At 38.0% G+C, this 14081-nt stretch overlaps 1 protein-coding gene across 5 annotated transcripts in view; it reads left to right on the forward strand.

The window, feature by feature from the left end:
- Positions 1-14081, forward strand: part of CCDC170 (coiled-coil domain containing 170) — a 98762-nt gene that overhangs the window by 19184 nt on the left and 65497 nt on the right. For all 5 annotated transcript variants that reach the window (XM_055311553.1, XM_055311557.1, XM_055311556.1 and 2 more), the window contains exon 2: positions 2910-3024. In XM_055311553.1, the coding sequence (XP_055167528.1) occupies positions 2992-3024 (33 nt within the window). In that variant the 5' untranslated portion in view covers positions 2910-2991. The remainder of the gene's footprint in view (positions 1-2909; positions 3025-14081) is intronic.

The following is a 14081-nucleotide window of genomic DNA, read 5'->3' on the forward strand; positions in this document are numbered from 1 at the left end:
TGATAGGAAAAAAGTAACTAAATGTCCAAATATAGGAGGATAGCAGTTTAAATTACAACTTTATGATGGAATATTGTACAGCTTTAAATATTTTTAAAGAATACTTGGGGAAATAGTAATATTTAGTGAAGAAGATAGGATATAAAATTATAGTGTAATCCCAATTATGCTTTTTTTAAACATATAATTTAAAAAACCCCACACAACTTAATTAAATGGTATTGGGAAAACTGGACAGCTACATGGAAAAGAATGAAGCTGGACTACTTTCTTACAGTATACACAAAAATCCCAAATGTATAAAATACCTAACTATGAGGCTTGAATTCATGAAACTCCTAAAAGAAAACATAGGTAGTAATCTCTTGGACATTGGTGTTAGCTACATATTTATGAATGTCTCTGCAGGCAAGAGAAACAAAAGCAAAAATAAACTTTTGGAACTACACCAAATAAATTCCTGCACAGTGAAGGAAGCTATTAACAAAACAAAAAAGCAAGCTACTGAATGGGGGAAGATATTTGCAAATGCCGTATTCAATGAAATGTCAGTATCCTAAATATATAAAGAACTTATGCAACTCAACACAAAAAAAACGAATAATCTAGAAAATGGAGAGAAGACATAACAGACATTTCTCCAAAGAAGAGATCCAGATGGCTAACAGACATGTGAAAAGATACTCAACGTCACTCATCATCAGGGAAATGCAAATCAAAACTACAATAAGATTTCCTCACACTGTCAGAATGGTTTAAATAAAAAATATAAGAAACAACTAGTGTTGGCAAGGATGTGGAGAAAAGGAAATTCTCTTGCACTGTTGGTGGAAATGTAAATTGGTACAGCCACTGTGGGAGCAGTACGGAGGTTCCTCAAAAAAGAAAAAATAGAACTATCCTGTGATCCAGTAATTGTACTACTGAGTATTTATAAAAACACTAATTCAAAAGGATATATGTACTCCTATGTCTATTGCAGCATTATTTACATAGCTAAATTGTAGAAGCAGCCCAAGTGTCCACTGAAAAAAATTGAGTCTTTTCATTGGGTGGGGAGGAGCTGCAGTTAGAAAAACTGAGATGCCAAACCTTTGGGAGATTTGTTTCACATGCTAATTCTGGTGTAATTCATATATATATATATCATCCTGATGTAATTCTAAAAAATCCCCGTATATTGTGTGTGTGTGTGTGTGTTTGTATAAAACACATTATATATATAGGATATGTATTTAAGATGTATATATGTATAAGATATATATATATACACACACACATAACTAATATTCACTGAGCCAGAAACTAATTCCATTCACTCTTTTTTTTTTAAAGATTTTATTTATTTATTTGAGAGAGAGAGAGTGCATGAGTCAAGGGGAGGGGCAGAAGGAGAGGGAGAAGCAGACTCCCAGCTAAGCCAGGAGCCCAACACAAGGCTTTATTCCAGGTCTCTGAGATCATGACCTGAGCCAAAAGCAGATGCTCAACCATTGAGCCACCCAGATGCCCCAGAAAAAAATATTTTTAAAGACTTATTTATTTATTTTGGGGGGGATGGGGTTTGGTAAGGGCAGAGAGAGAGGGAAAAGCAGACTCCCCGCTGAGCGCAGAGCCCCACGTGACCCTGAGATCATGACCTGAGCCAAAATCAGGAGTTGGACATTTAACTGACTGAGTGACCTAGGCACTCACCCAAAATACTTTTTTTTAATGGTCTGAAGGATACTCAATGAACTTATCAAATAATTACCTCTGGACTGGAAGAAGAGAGTCAAGATTAGAGATCATAGGGGATCCCTGGGTGGTGCAGCGGTTTAGCACCTGCCTTTGGCCCAGGGCGTGATCCTGGAGACCAGGAATCGAGTCCCACGTCGGGGGCGGGGGGGGGGGCTCTCTGCATTGAGCCTGCTTCTCCCTCTGCCTGTGTCTCTGCCTCTCTCTCTCTGTGTCTATCATGAATAAATAAATAAAATCTTAAAAAAAAAGATTAGAGATCATGGAGAAAAGAAATTATAGCTCCATTTGTGATATTCCAATTCTTAAAAGAAAAGTGACTCTAATTTTAATATTAAAATTAGTTTCTTAATTAAGTCAAAGACAACTGAAAGTATGCTTAAAGAGTCTAGTTTACTAGGTTCTCAATTTTCACATCCCAATCTCCAGCCTTAAGAAACCGAATATTATGTTTGTGCATTCCTTCCTGGCTGCAGAGGCAACAGGAAACCCCAAACTTGAACCTCAGTGTGCACAAAGAAGGCAGAGGCAGGAAGCAGAATCACTGAGTTCCCAGCAATACTTGGAATGTGTTTGTTATGCAAGTACATCGTTTTGACTACATTTGGGACAGGAAGTTCACCATGAAAATAAGTGGAATATAAAAAATGGTATAGCCTAAGTAGTAAGTGTCTTTAAGGATTAAAACAAGAATTCAGTGATTTCTAATATTTTCATTAACTGTAAAAACATCTTCAACTAACAAAGGACAAGCTGGAGAGAGAATGTGACCTACATAGCTTGTGTGTTGCCGCTAGATCCCTGCTTTCTCTTCCAAGGTGACTGGCCCTTACCTCGGCCCAAAGAAAACTCAATAAAAATTCTGCTGCTTTAAAAAAAAAATGCTGCTGCTTCATTACTTCTAGTGGCATTGTTCTGTGAGAAGGAAGCCATGACGTCCAGTTTACACATTCCTGATAGCAACACAGCCTCCACAGAGGCCTGCTTTGTTAAAAAAAAAAAAAAAAAAAAAAGATGGCAGGGAAATGTTATCAATATATATAATCCCCACAGGTTTCACTTTAGAAAGAAATCAAATCATGTTTCACCTTCCTGTAAGCATCTCTGCAGGGAAACAAAGCCAGATCCACAATTAAGTTTTTAGAATTAATTTTTCTCTCTTTTCTGTCCAGGAAAGATTGGATTAATGGCTGATTTCAAATCCTAAACCTCCATGCTGAGCAACTTTCGTGGCTTGTCAAGCAGAGGCTAAGGATGTCCTCGGCACGCTGTGTAGCACAGACTAAAGTGAGTAGACTCCCATTTGGGAAGCCCTTTCTTCTGAAACATAGAGCCCTTGATCTCCTTTATAACTGGAGCTCCTCCTGGGAGCGTTTCTCCCCAGGACCTTATCACACCCTCAGTGCAGGCCTGACCTGAGCACAGCAGGAGGTTGCTGGGCAAGGCAGAAGAAGGAGGGATCAAAGCCAAGGAAAAAAGTCCCCTAGTGGGCAGTGTATTCACCTAACTAGCAATCCTGTCCCTCCTTTCATATTTGCAATTTAAAATTAGTCTCCCTAACCCATTTTCCCTCTAATTTTCCACAGAACCTGACCAATCTGACCACACTGCTGTCTTTCAGTTATTCTCCATAGCAACCAAGGCTTCTCCTTCACAGCACTTAACACAATGGCAAATAATAAATTATATGTGTAATTATGTATTTAATGACTCCCTCCCTCAGAAGATTGCGAAGTTCACGGAGTCGTCCCTAGCGCTACTTGGGACCTCACAATGAAAATGCTCAACAATTATTTGTAGAATAAGTGAATGAATGGATGGGTAGATGACCACTCCTTTTTACCAGTACCCCAGTCCTCCCATTTGATTCATCCTACAACCTCATCTCATTCTCCTCCGCTGTACCAAATTCCATCAGCCTGTGCAGTTGATTGACCTCTTTGGAACCCCCTGCCCCAGCAGTGGGCTGGTTTAGGAAGCCCGCAGATTCTAACACTGTGCCCCATTTCACCCTGTCCCTCTCCAGTGGCATTAACAAACCAAATTTGCCTTCCTTTTAACTCTGCAGGTGTTCTGAAACATCCTCCCCAGTAACCGAATAGCTTCTATACCATGGCAGGATTATAAACTAAAAGCAAGTCCCCACCCTGCTAGCCTTTCCCATAATCTTTGCAGATTACCGAAGGTCTCACTCTCAGAGAGTAACTTCTGACTTCCATCCAAAGTTTCAGATTTATTTCTCATCCAATGTCAAAAAAAAGAGGAGACAGTAAATGGCAATAAAGAAATATTAAAAAATATTAAAAGAGGGAAAGCATGAGAGGATGTGAAAGAGTATCACGCATATGCCACTGGTGCTGTGCATTTATGCAAGGTACGCCACCGTTTGACTTGGCTCTTCCAAGCAGATCAGCAGGAGTCACACAATCCACTAAGACCACAAGGTGGAGCAGACAAGTTGCTCAGTAACAGCATACCTGTTCACTACAGGAAATCTTGACAAATTTCAAAACCCATGAAACAGTTCAGTGGCCTAATGTAAACCATTGTTCACTTTTATAGCACTTTTATAAAAGCACTTTTATAGCAGAGTCAAAGCAATGGGGTCCAAATAGACATCCCTCTGAGGTTCTTGGCTTTTCAAGGATAATTCTGAAGTAGAGCCTAGGATGCATGAGTGCACATTCTTCAGCCAATTCTCTAAATACCACTTGACAACATTAATTTGGTTAATATCAGAAACATATTTCTGAACCTCTTGTCTGAGTATGAAGGCTGCATTCCTCATCATTTGGATCCGGCTTCCTGCTGACAAACAGGGAAGTATATCCTGTCACTTGAGGGTAGAGGGCTCATCTGTCTAAATTCAACTTATGGCATATATTCTAAACTGATGTAATGATTGTAAGGCATTTCAACATTAGGCTTGAAAATGTCCTTGCCAAAGCTTCATCCAAAAATAAATGTAGGCTGATGCAATCACCTCCTGGCTGTTCTCCCTTTCTTCCATCTCCCTTTGCACTGATCTAATCTTTTCAACACCACAGAGGTGATACAATGACATGCAGACTTGATTAGGTCCCTCCTCTGGTGGACAAGTGCTGTCCACTTTAGACAAGGTGAAGAATACAAAGGCTCCTTGGATCAGCCAAATCACGTTACCAGCGTCTAATATCTAGCCAAACCTTCAGTCACTTGGGAGATTAGATTTGTCTAAGCTTGCCATGTATCTTTAAGTATAACTGTTTCTTGTCCATGGTGCCTTCTGCCCTCCTTCCCAGGCTCCTTTTCTACTTGACCAGAGTTGGAATTAGCTTTCCTGCATAGTTTTCATGGGACACCCAGGAAGAAATTTTTATTCCAATTGCCACTTCAGCCTTCATCCTCATCTCATTTTATCTATTTTGGTTAATAATTCTCTGTGCAATTAAAAAGTCACCCCCATTACTACCAATCAAAAAACGTTACCAATATATTTTGGTACATTTCTTTATAGTACTGTTCCTATACATATATATATTGTGTGCTTTTAAAAAATTATTATTGAAGTGTAGTTGACACACAATGTTAGAATAGTTTCAAATATACAGCACAATTATTTGACAATTCTATAATTTCTCAAATGTTCACCACAGTAAGAGTGGTTACCATCTATCACATGCAATGTTGTTACAAAATTATTGACTATATTCGCTGTGCTGTACTTTTCATCTTCATTTATTTTATAACTGGAGATTTGTACTTCTTAATCTCTTTTACCTATTTCATCTATCCCTCCACCCACCGCCCCTCTGGCAACAATCAGTTTGTTCTCTGTATTTAAGAGTCTGGTTTTTGATTGTTTGCTTGTTTGTTTTGTTTTTTAGATTCCACATATAAGTGAAATCATATGGTATTTGTCTATCTCTGTCTGACTTCTATCACTGAGCATCACACCCTCTAAGTCCATGCATGTGGTTGCAAATGACAAAAATCTCATTCTTTTTTGTGGCTGAATAATATTCCTTTACACACTCCACATCTTTATCCATTCATCTGTTGATGGATGTTTGAGTTGCTTCCTTATCTTGGCTGTTGTAAATAATGCTGTAATAAACATAGGTGGTGTGTATATCTTTTAAAATTAGTGTTTTCATTTTCTTTGCAAATATTGAACCACCCTTGCTTCCCAGAAATAAATCCCACTTGATCATAGTGAATGATTTTTTAAATGTATTGTTGGATTTGGTTTGCTAATATTTTTTTTATAAAATATTTTATTTATCCATTTGAGAGAGAGAGAAGCATGGGCAGGGGTAGAGGCAGAGGGAGAGGGAGGAACAGACTCCTCACTGAGCAGGGAGCCTGATGGAGCTTGATTCCAGGACCCTGGGATTGTGATCTGAGCTGAAGGCAGATGCTCAACTGACTAAGCCACCCAGGTACCCCTGGTTGCTAATTTTTGTTGAGGATTTTTACATTTATGTCCATCAGAGATATTGACCTGTAGTTCTCTCTCTCTCTCTGTCTCTGTCTCTGTCTCTAGTCTATTTATTTGGTTTTGGTATCAGTATAATGCTGGCCTGTAGAATGAATTTGGAAGTTTTCCTTGTTCTTCTATTTTTTGGAATAGTTTAAGAACAGGTATTAGCTCTTCTTTAAATGTTAAATAGAATTCACCTGTGAAGCCATCTGGTTCTGGACTTTTGTTTGCTGGGAGTTTTTTGATTAATGATTCAATTTCACTGCTGGTAATTGGTCTGTTCAAAATTTTCATTTCTTCCTGATTCAATTTTGGGAGGTTATATGTTTTTAAGAATTTATCCATTTTCTCTAGGTTGTCCAATTTATCGGCACTTCATTTTCCTAATATTCTCTTATAATCCTTTGTATTTCTGTGGTGTTGGTTGTTATTTCTCCTTTCATTTCTGATTTTGAGTCCTCTCTCTCTCTCTCTCTCTCTTTGATGACTCTGGCTAAAGTTTTATCAATTGTTAGTCTTTTCAAAGAACCAGTACCCAGTTTCATTGATCTATTCTTCTTTTTTTAAAAAATTTCTATTTCATTTATTTGTGCTTTAACCTTATCATTTCCTTCCTTCTACTGGTTTTGTTTGTTCTTTTTCTAGCTCCTTTAGGTATAAGGTTAGATTGTTCATTTGTGATTTTTTTGCTTCTTGAGGATAGCCTGTATTGCTATCAACTTCCCACCTGGAACAGCTTTTACTGCATCCCAAAGGTTTTGGACTGTTGTGTTTTCATTTTCATTTGTCTTGATGTATTTTTTTAATTTACTTTTTTGATATCTTGGGTGACCCATTCATTGTTTAGAAGCATGTTCTTTAACCTCCATGTATTTATATTCTTAACAGATTTTTTTCTTGTGGTTGATTTCTATTTTCATAGCATTGTGGTCAGAAAAGATAACTTTTCTATGACATTAACTTCAGTCTTTCTGAATTTGTTGAGACTTGTTCTGTGGCCTAATATATGATCTATTCCGGAGAATGTTCCATGTGCACTTGAAAAGAATATGTTTCCTGATATTTTAGGATGGAATGTTCTGAATGTATCTGGTAGATCCATCTGGTCCAATGTGTCATTCAAATCCATTGCTTCCTTGTTGATTTTCTGTTTCGATGATCTATCCGTTGATGGAAGTGGGGTGTTAGAGTCCCCTACTATGATTGTATTACTATAGATTACTTCTGTTATATTTATTAACTGTTTTGTATATTTGGGTGCTCCCATGTTGGGTACATAAATATTTACAATTGATATATCTTCTTGTTGGATTATTCTCCTTATGATTATATAATGTCCTTCTTTATCTCTTGTTACAGTCTTTTTTGTTTGTTTGTTTGTTTATTTATTTGACAGGGAGAGAGAGTGTACCCAAGGGGGGGGAGGGGCAGAGGGAGAGGCAGAAGTAGGCTCCCAGCAGAGCAGGGAGCCTGCTGTGGGACTTGATCCCCGGATCCTGAGATCATGACCTGAGCTGAATGCAGATGCTTAACCGACTGAGTCACCAGGTACCCACAGCCTTTGTTTTAAAGTCTATTTTGTCTGATATAATTATTGCTACCCAGCTTTCTTTTTGCTTCCATTTGCATGATAAGTGGTCTTCCATCCTTTTGCTTTCAGGTCTGAGATGAGTCTCTTGTAGACAAGATATAGTTGGGTCCTGTTTTTTTAATCCCTTTCATCACCCTATGTCTTTTGATTGGAGTGTTCAGTCCATTTACATTCAAAGTAATTATTGATAAGTATGTACATATTGCCATTTTGTTACTTGTTTTATGGTTGTTTTGTTGTTCTTCTCTGTTCCTTTTCTTCTCTTGATCTCTTCTCCCAGCCAGGTTTGCTGGCATTCTTTAGTGACATAGTTGGATTCCTTTCTCTTTACTTTTGCATATCTATTACTGGTCTTTGGTCTGTGGTTACTATTAAGTTTTTATTTGATATCTTATGCATATAGCAGTCAAGTTATGCTCACTTAAGTTTGAACCCATTCTTCACTCCTCTCACCCACTCAACCCTCTCACCTCTTCACCCACATTTTAGGTATAGTATGTCATAGTTTACATCTTTTTATTTTGTGAATTCCTTGACTGATTTTTATAGATATGCTTATTTTTACTACTTTTGGGTTTCCTGTTTTTCTTACTCGTACTTATGGTTTTTCCTTTGCACTAAAGGAGTCCCCTTTAACATTTTTAGATCATGAGCTCTGTTAGCTTTTGTTTATCTGGGAAACTCTCCATTTCTCCTATTCTGAATGATCCAGCCTTTACTGGATAGAATATTCTTGGATGCCAGTTTTTGTCATTTAATGCTTTGAATATATCATGTCACTCCCTTCTGGCGTGCAAGTGCCTGCTGAAAAATTAGCTCATAGCCTTATGGGATTTCTCTTATATGTAACTGTTTTCTCTTGCTGCTTTTAAAAGTCTCCCCTATTGCTACACTTTGTTGTTTTAATTACTATGTGTCTTGATGGGAACCTCCTTTGGTTGATTTTTTTTGGAGATTCTCTGTGCCTCCTAGATCTGGATTTTTGTTTCCTCCCCTACATTTTGGAAGTTTTCAGCTATTCTTTAAATATTTTTTTTTTTGGCCCTGTTTGTCTCTCTTCTCCTTGTGAGATCCCTATAATGTAAATGTTATTACACTTGATGGTGTTACTGAGTTCCCTAAGTTGGTTTTCATTTTTTTATTATTATTTTTTCTCTCTCTTCTTCAGCTTGATTGCTTTCCATTAAGCAATTACTCCAGGTCACTGATTCATTCTTCTACTTTCTCTAGTCTACTACTTATTTCATCCAGTGTTTTTAAATTTTAGTTATTGAGTTCTTCATCTCTGGTTCTTTTCTATGTTTTTTTATATCTTCGTTAAGGGTCTCTCTGAGGTCCTCCACTCTTCTCTCAAGTTCAGTGAGTACCTTTATGACTATTACTTTCATTTCTCTATCAGACATCACTTATCTCTGTTTTGTTTAGATCTCTTGCTATGGTTTTTGTCCTGTTCTTTCATTTGGGACATATTCCTATGTCTCCTCATTTTGTCTAACTCTCTGTGTGTGTTTCTATGTGTTAGGAAAGTCAGCTATGTCTTCTGCTAGTGAAAATAGTGGTCTTATGAAGAAGATGTCCTGTAGTGCCCTGCAGCTCAATGTCATCAGCACCTGGAGCTTCAGGGGTATCTCCTATGTGTGTTGTATGCACCCTGCTGTTGTGGCTGAGCTCTGTTTACCATTAGTCTGGTCATCTGCAATGGCTCCCTTTGCCTGTTGTGGGTAGTATTTGGTTCCTGTGGTGTTAGTGGGCCAATCTGAGGCCACCTCAGGCTTAAGTTAAGTCAGACTAGGTGTTTAACAGAGATACAGTAGCACTCACCTTCAGGAGAGTGTGGGGGTGGGGTGCACAGAGCTAGCAACATCTGTAGTAGTGGGAGAGGAGCTGCATCTGGGTTGGCTCTGCAGGATGTGTGGTGGCTGGATGTGTGGTGTTAGCAATGCTCTCTACAGTGGTGTGGCTCCACAGGACAATATGCGAGCAACATAGCAAGTTAGGTAGCAAATGTTGGCTCAGGGCTTGTTCCCACAGGTGTTTGTGTGGTTATTGGGAGGAAGGGGGGTAGGAAATGATGTGTGCCACCAGCTCCTGTGTTCCTGGAGAAGTCTCCCAATGGCCCTTGCCCCACTAGCCCGTGCTCTGAGATTAGTAAAGAAATCTCTGTTCCATATACCCCAGATATTCTTAAATTCCTGCTTCCATGCTCTATCTCTGTGGGGTTATGGTTGCACTGTTGCTTAAAGTGCAGGGGATCAGTTTCCTCTTGTGCTCCTGGTTCTCCCACAAACCTACTATTTTTAAAGTTCTAGGTTTTAAGCCCCACTGATTGCTTTTTATTTTTATTAAAGATTTTATTTATATATTCATGAGAGACACAGAGACATGCAGAGATGTAGGCAGAGGGAGAAGCAGGCTCCCTACAGAGAGCCTGATGCAGGACTTGATCCCAGGGTCCCAGGATCATGCCATGAGCCAAAGGAAGATGCTCAATCACTGAGCCATTCAGGTGCCCCTAAGTCCCACTGATTGTAATAAATTGTAGAATTTGATCCCTGTGGTTTTGAAAGCCAGATGTTATGGGGATTAATCTTCCCTGTGCAGGCTTCCTCTTGTGAGAGTCTGTTTTCCTGCCCTTTCGGCACCTGTGGTGACTCTCACTACTGGGGTCAATTCTGTAGGTCTGTTTCCTGCCAACTTTGTCTCAGCCCTCCCTACCCTCTTCCATGTGGCCTCCTCTCTACATTTAACTGTGTTTGGTTAGTCTTTGGGTCATTTTCTAGGTCATTTACACTGATGGAGCTGTTATCTAGTTGTATCAATGGGATGAGGTGAATGTAGGGCCCTCCTACTCTGCCATCCTCCTCAGAAGGGTTTTTAAATGAACAAGAATGATATCCAAGTGGCAAGAAATTGGAAAATAATGTAAAAGCAATAGATAAGTTTTTTCACAAAACTTGATTTTCTGTAGATATATCTTCTTCTGAACCTTTTCCCATAGCTGCTCAGATTTATTTCCTGGATGCCGCACCCATCACACTAAGCCCTACAGGCACTTGTGAGCCCCAGGAACCGAATCCACGTATACAAAGAAAGAAAAGTAGCAGGACCAGAAAAGTCCCTCAAATTAGGGATAAGAACTAATGAGTGGTCAAAAATCAACCGGAGCACTGATTATGTTAGAGAAATACAACTTGCAAGACTTAATTTATACACTGGAAATTAGGGAAGAAACTTTATTTTGTGGGAAGAAGTTGGAGAGCAGAGGAGAGGGTCTTAGAGATGAGATTGCTCATTGACACAGCATTGGAAGCTTGAAGAAGCGGGAGGGAGAGAGAGAACGGCTACTGGAAGCAGTCCATACTGGGGGAGCCTTGGTCACACACTTGTGCACTGCGGTATGGGATAATGCTGGAACAAAGGGAAGATTAGGTATGGCCTAGGGAGATAGGAATGGATTAGGAGCTTTTGTGTGTCACAGGTTGGCAGTGATTTTCTTGTCATTTTTTTTGTTCATGGGGTAATAAGACAACTAAGTATCATAGTGGTAAGACTGCCCAAGATGCTGTCCTCAGGTCAGATAATTGGGCACATTATGTACTAAATTATGAATAAATTTATATCTCTTCTATGCCATTGAGGTTTGGAACCATCCTTTATTCTGAAAAGATTATGAGCCACCCTGGGAGTCAATTTCAGTCATTATCATAATAATATCAGTAGCAGACTCAAATAATATGTAGTTGGTTTTCTAAAATTAATATGAAATTGCTTCATGGCTTAGCTGAGAGATGCTTAATAACTATATTATCCTCACGTGAGGCTAAATGGGTGAATTTTTAATCTTGCCATTTTGAATAGGGTAAAATTAGTTTTTTTAGAAGTGGAGATTAGAAAAAGTTGAAGAATTTAAAAAAACTATTGCCAACTACAAAGAAAATTAAGAGAGTAAATCCCCTGAAATGTCTGCTGTCACATGTGTTGAGCCTTCTATGCTGCCTAGTGGCTTCATTGTGTTCATATTCCCTATAAAGACACTTCATAGTAGGGTTTGTGATTTTAATCTATTCTTGGCCTTGCTCTTTTTTTGTCATTCTTTTTTTTTTAAAAAAGGTTTTATTTATTTATTTGACACTTTCTTATTTTTGTTTAATGGTATATTTTGGAGATATTATTATGTTCAAACATACAGATCTAGTTCACATTTTGTGTTGCATGGTATTCCATAGTATGGAGATGCCTTGTTTTAGTAATTTCCCTGTCAAGGGGAATTTATATGGTTTTAGCCCTTCTCACTTCCTTCTTTCACTGTTATAACTAATGGTATGATGACTATCCTTATACATATTTTATGCACATGTATGAATATTTTTCATGGGGAGATAATTGGAGAGTAGAGCTGTTTAGTCCAATGGTGTTTACATTTAATAGATAAAATACATAGATTTTATTTTATTTTACTTTAAACTCCGGTTTCTTCTATTTATTTGTTTAATTAATTTTTGAGAGAGAGAGCGCAAGGGAGTGTGCATGAGCAGGAGGAGGTGCAGAGGGAGAAGGAGGGAGAGAATCCCAAGCAGGCTCCCCGTTCATTGTGGAGACTGACATAGGTATTGATCCCATGACCCCAGAGATCACAACCTGAACCAAAATCAAGAGTCTGATGCCTGGGGATCCCTGGGTGGCGCAGAGGTTTGGCGCCTGCCTTTGGCCCAGGGCGCGATCCTGGAGACCCGGGATCGAATCCCACATCGGGCTCCCGGTGCATGGAGCCTGCTTCTCCCTCTGCCTATGTCTCTGCCTCTCTCTCTCTCTGTGACTATCATAAATAAATAAAAATTAAAAAAAAAAAAAAAAACTTCTCTAAAAAAAAAAAAAAAAAAAAGAGTCTGATGCTTAACCAACTGAGACAACCAGACACCTCAATACATTGATTTTAATACAGCCAAACCAGTAGAACATCCAAGGGTTTAGCCATTTCATATTCCTAGCCCCTACATGTGAAGATAACCTTTTCCTTATACTGCTAACACTTACTATAAACCTTTTATTTTTTCCAAACTGATGTACCAAAAATGGCGTGTCTTTGTTTTAAATCTTATTCACCTGATTATTAAGGAGATTAGATGATCTATTTATATATTTTTCAGCCATTTGTATTTGTCTTAATGAGAATTCTCTATTTATTTGTATACTTATTTTTTTGGGTTGTGACTTTCTTATTAATTTGTAGGTGTTCAGAGTATTCTAGGTTTTAGTTCTGTGCTCAACGGAGAGTCACTTGATATTCTTGCTCTCCCTCTCCCTTACCCCCTCACTCTTTTTCTCTAAAATAATAAATAAATCTTTAAAAAATATTCTATGTTTTAATCCTTCATCTGGTACATATAAAGCAATTTCTTTCAGTCTGTTGTTTAGTGATTTGTATAAATTTTTGAACATGATTGGGATGAAACTGTATGTTCAATTTTATATTTTGTCTTTTTCCACTAAAATTATATTGCATTTTCCCCTATCACTAAAGAGTCTCCAACAGAATGATTTTTAATGACAATATAATTTTATTGTGTGAATATAACATTTTATTTTTCTTCTTTTTTCCTTCATGTTTTTTTTTAAATTTTTTTATTTATTTATGATAGTCACACACACACAGAGAGAGAGGGGCAGAGACATAGGCAGAGGGAGAAACAGGCTCCATGCACCGGGAGCCCGACATGGGATTCGATCCCGGGTCTCCAGGATCGCGCCCTGGGCCAAAGGCAGGCGCCAAACCACTGCGCCACCCAGGGATCCCTTTTCCTTCATGTTAACATGCTTCTGTTGTTAAGCTCTTAATTGTGTCTGCAGTTTTGCTATTGAATATTTTTGGAAAATTTTGCCAATGATTACTTTTCTGAATATCTTTTTATTTAATCTTATCTTTTATTTAATCTTTGGGTGTATTTCCATTTCTTTAGATAAGATTATAAGAGGGAAACTCAGAGCAAATAATATTAATTTAAATTTCATTGATACATACTATGAAATTTTTTTATGGAAATTTTGTACCAGCTTACATGAGTAGTATGTCAGCATGTCTTTCTCACAGAACTCTCTCTCTCTCTTTTTTTAGAACTATCTCTTAATATAGCTGATTATTAAGTATATTTAAAATGTCAGTTTTAAAGATCAGGAATAATACTTCACTGATAGAATAATTTGTACTTAATTGATGACCAAGGAAGAAGGATACTTCTCAATTATTAGCCATTTATAGTTCTTCGGATAACTGTTAGTTCTTTTATATAATTT

Source organism: Nyctereutes procyonoides, unplaced genomic scaffold (genome assembly GCF_905146905.1).
Source record: "Nyctereutes procyonoides isolate TBG_1078 unplaced genomic scaffold, NYPRO_anot_genome, whole genome shotgun sequence".
Classification (NCBI taxonomy): Eukaryota; Metazoa; Chordata; class Mammalia; order Carnivora; family Canidae; genus Nyctereutes; species Nyctereutes procyonoides.